The sequence below is a fragment of the Cyprinodon variegatus genome, unplaced genomic scaffold, assembly GCF_000732505.1.
Source record: "Cyprinodon variegatus isolate N-32 unplaced genomic scaffold, C_variegatus-1.0 Scaffold2177, whole genome shotgun sequence".
Lineage (NCBI taxonomy): Eukaryota > Metazoa > Chordata > Actinopteri > Cyprinodontiformes > Cyprinodontidae > Cyprinodon > Cyprinodon variegatus.
Window position 1 is genome coordinate 40722 of NW_015152630.1, and position 3249 is coordinate 43970.

At 36.7% G+C, this 3249-nt stretch overlaps 1 protein-coding gene across 1 annotated transcript in view; it reads right to left on the reverse strand.

The window, feature by feature from the left end:
- Positions 1 to 286, reverse strand: part of LOC107105230 (zinc finger protein 182-like) — an 18280-nt gene extending 17994 nt beyond the window's left edge. The window contains exon 1 of the mRNA XM_015405355.1: positions 54 to 286. Coding sequence (XP_015260841.1) covers positions 54 to 222 — 169 coding nt within the window. The 5' untranslated portion in view covers positions 223 to 286. The remainder of the gene's footprint in view (positions 1 to 53) is intronic.
- Between the last annotated feature and the right edge of the window lie 2963 nt (positions 287 to 3249).

A 3249-nucleotide genomic window follows, 5' to 3' on the forward strand; every position in this document is an offset into this window, starting at 1 on the left:
TTGAGTAAGTGTAACCCCCAACCCGTCCCTGAATCCCCCCATCAGAACCGAACCTGCTCTCTGTGAGCTGATCCGGGGTCTCCAGCTGATGTCCAGCAGACTCTGACGGTCGATCTCCTCCTCGTACTGGATGATGGTTTTTTCCACCTCTGAGAAGATTTCTTCAGCAGCAGCAGTTAGTCTCTGTCTGATAAACTCACTCAGAGACTGAACTGAACTCATTGTTGCTGTGGAGACTCAGGAATTCACCCAACAGAGAACAGCCAAGCTAACTATGCTAACAGATGCACCGGAAGTCACTGAAGCTGAAGTACTTCCTGTAGCCGCTGTTGCCTGTTCGCGCTGTGGAGCCGCCATCTTGGAGAGGTCGTCCGCTCCACTCAGTGTAATTCATTTAAACAGGTTCAGGGAAATTTCAGCGCGTTTAGTAAACAACTCGCTGAATACGACACTTTTTGTGCTACAAACTTTATAAATTAAACTATCATAGCTTCATGTGTGAGAAAACACGATTCTGCAGATTATTATATTTGATGGAGTTAAACATAAAAAATTCTATATGATGTACATGTTTAAAAAAAACACTCATCCTACAATACATTTAGATTTTTATTAGTTAATATCTATATATATCTATATATATATATAGATATATTTCTGAGATACTTCTGAAAAGCTATCTGTATTTGCAGGGGCGTACGCAGGGCCCTAAAAAATACTGAAGTCAAGAGTCAACACTTTTTTTTAATTCTATTATTTAAATCTGGCCATTTTCAGAGTCTTAAGGACTTTTAAAAAAAGACTGTGAATTTCGCCTCTCCCGTCTCCCCTGCAAGACATTTCAGACATTATAAACTTGATTTTAACGTCATCTTTCTTTTGAAGCTTCCGTCTAAAACTGGTTAGAAATGTGTCACAAATTACATTCCATCACGATTGAAATTAGTTGCTTCATGTTTACTTGCGTATTTAAATAGACACCCAGACCCTAATACACTATTATTTTAATGATGTAAGATTTATATTATAATCTTACACAATACTTCAACTTAAACATCCAACTTTTGAAACAAAGTCCATTGGATTGTTTTTCATTTTCTTTTTTTTTGAAATACTTCATTATGCGAAATAACACGGTTATATGCAATAGTAGTAATTTAGGTACTGATCAGTAATGTACAAAGCAAATAACGTTGTTTGTACATACCGTAGTGAGATCTTATCTTATTTCGTTCTTATTTTTTTTTTTTAGGTTTTTATGGATTTATTGGCTCGTATTTTTGTACAGTGGGGTAACAGGAAAGGTGTTTACGGGACAATCAGTACTTAATCTGTAGCAAATGTCAAACAGATTACCTGATTTTTTTTCATGTTTCTTCAAGATAATTGGAGTCTATTTCCAAAAGGTCGATAAAATAGATTTTTTTGTGGATAACAGTGCGCTTTGTTGCCCTTTGGACATTTACAATTGGTATAACCGCCCTTTGGTTCAACACACCTGCTTGTGTATTGCTGCGTTCACACAAAAAAGTCAAAAACACGTAAATGCAGAAATCTGGACGCTGGGTAAAACACTGGATCAAACTGCGGTTAAGTTGCTCTGACGCTTCTATGTTCTGCTTGTTTATCTGCTCTGGTCTGTAGCTTAAAGCTAAAGAGCAGCTTGGCTTTATTTACTTCATGAGTTGAAAAAAAAATAGTTTTGACACGTTTTTAAGCAAGAAATTCCACCTCCAAACATCATTCTTGCAGTCAGCTCATCAGGATTATGATCCCTTTAAAATATGCACTTCTTGTTCGTAGCTCCGGACTTCCAGCATACCGCTTGACCGCAGCGCTAGAAATCCCTGCTGCGGCCATCCTGCAGGGGATTTCCAGCTGCTGTTCATAGCGGCTGGAAGTGAATGTAAAGAGTTTTTAAGGTTTGTGGTCAAAACTAAAAGTACCAAAATTTACAATTGAATATTTTTCATTGACAGGTTTTAACGTTTTTAGTTAATTTGGGTATTCGTAAAATGTTTCGCCACAGTTCATAAAAAATGTTTTGGTGCAGCAATAATGATCCGAGCTATCTCTCTGTTCCTTATGGCCTACATAACAATCAATTCTCCTGGCTTTTTTTAAAACCTTTGGAGCTTCACCCCTTAATCCAATCAATAACATTTTATGTGTTAAGCACTTAAAAACAACCACAGCTCATCAAAGTGCTGTACAGGAAAAATAAACAAAACATAAAACAGTATAGATAAAAACAAAACAGCTACAAGATGGCTAAAAATAATATTCACACAATCAAATCAAGAAAAATGGATGAAAGAAATATAAGGATAAAATAAAATAAAGCTCACTGTCTTGCTGGTTGTCAAAAGCCAAAGTGAAAATCTTTGTTTTGACAAGAGATTTAAAATTAGTCAGATTAGAGGCCTGTCTGAAGTGCTCAGGCAGGTCATTTTTTAGGCTTGAGCTTTGGAGCTGCAATAGCGAAAGCGCAGTTCCCTCTGAGCTGGAGAATTCATGGAGTTCCTTGTAGAGAAAAGGCTCTAGATTAAATCCTACACCACAGAACAAAAAATATGTCTGATCAGATTAGTGTCATATCTGTTTTGTTGGCTAATAACAACTTTTAGCTTAACTAGCTTTAAGGAGAGCTAAGACTGCTGTAAAAGACTGTCTGGTACAGGACTCATTCAGTGACAGATCTGACCCTCTCAATACAAAGGACAGTTTTTTAGAACAGGATACCACAGTGAGCATCAACCAAGAGCCGATTATTGATCAGAAAATCATCCAATAAATCTTAAATTAACAAATTCCTGTGTTAAAATGTAGGCAGTATGGACGGGTATTTTCACCAAAGTTCTGAATCGATTCAATTTTGATTCATACAGTTCTAAATCGATTAATTTCGATTCAATCTGTTTTTACAATAATGAAAGTGGTTCATTTATTGGTGGTATTTTGTGGTATTTTTTTCCTGTCACATTAAACACAAAGTGCAAACTTGTAAATCAGACAGTTTAAACTTGAGATGTGAACAAAACTGTCTCAAAACTGCAAACTTGTTTGTGAAAAGTGAAGCCTCACTCGAGCAAGCAGACATGATACAGCAGGGACACAGCAGACATGCGTCTGCTGCATTATCTCCACGGCACGAACCAAATTTGCAGCATTGTCTTTAAAGCTGAAGTCTGTAAGTTTTAAAAATCACTTTTTTGTCATATTGGCTAAAACTGTCCCTATGCCCAGACA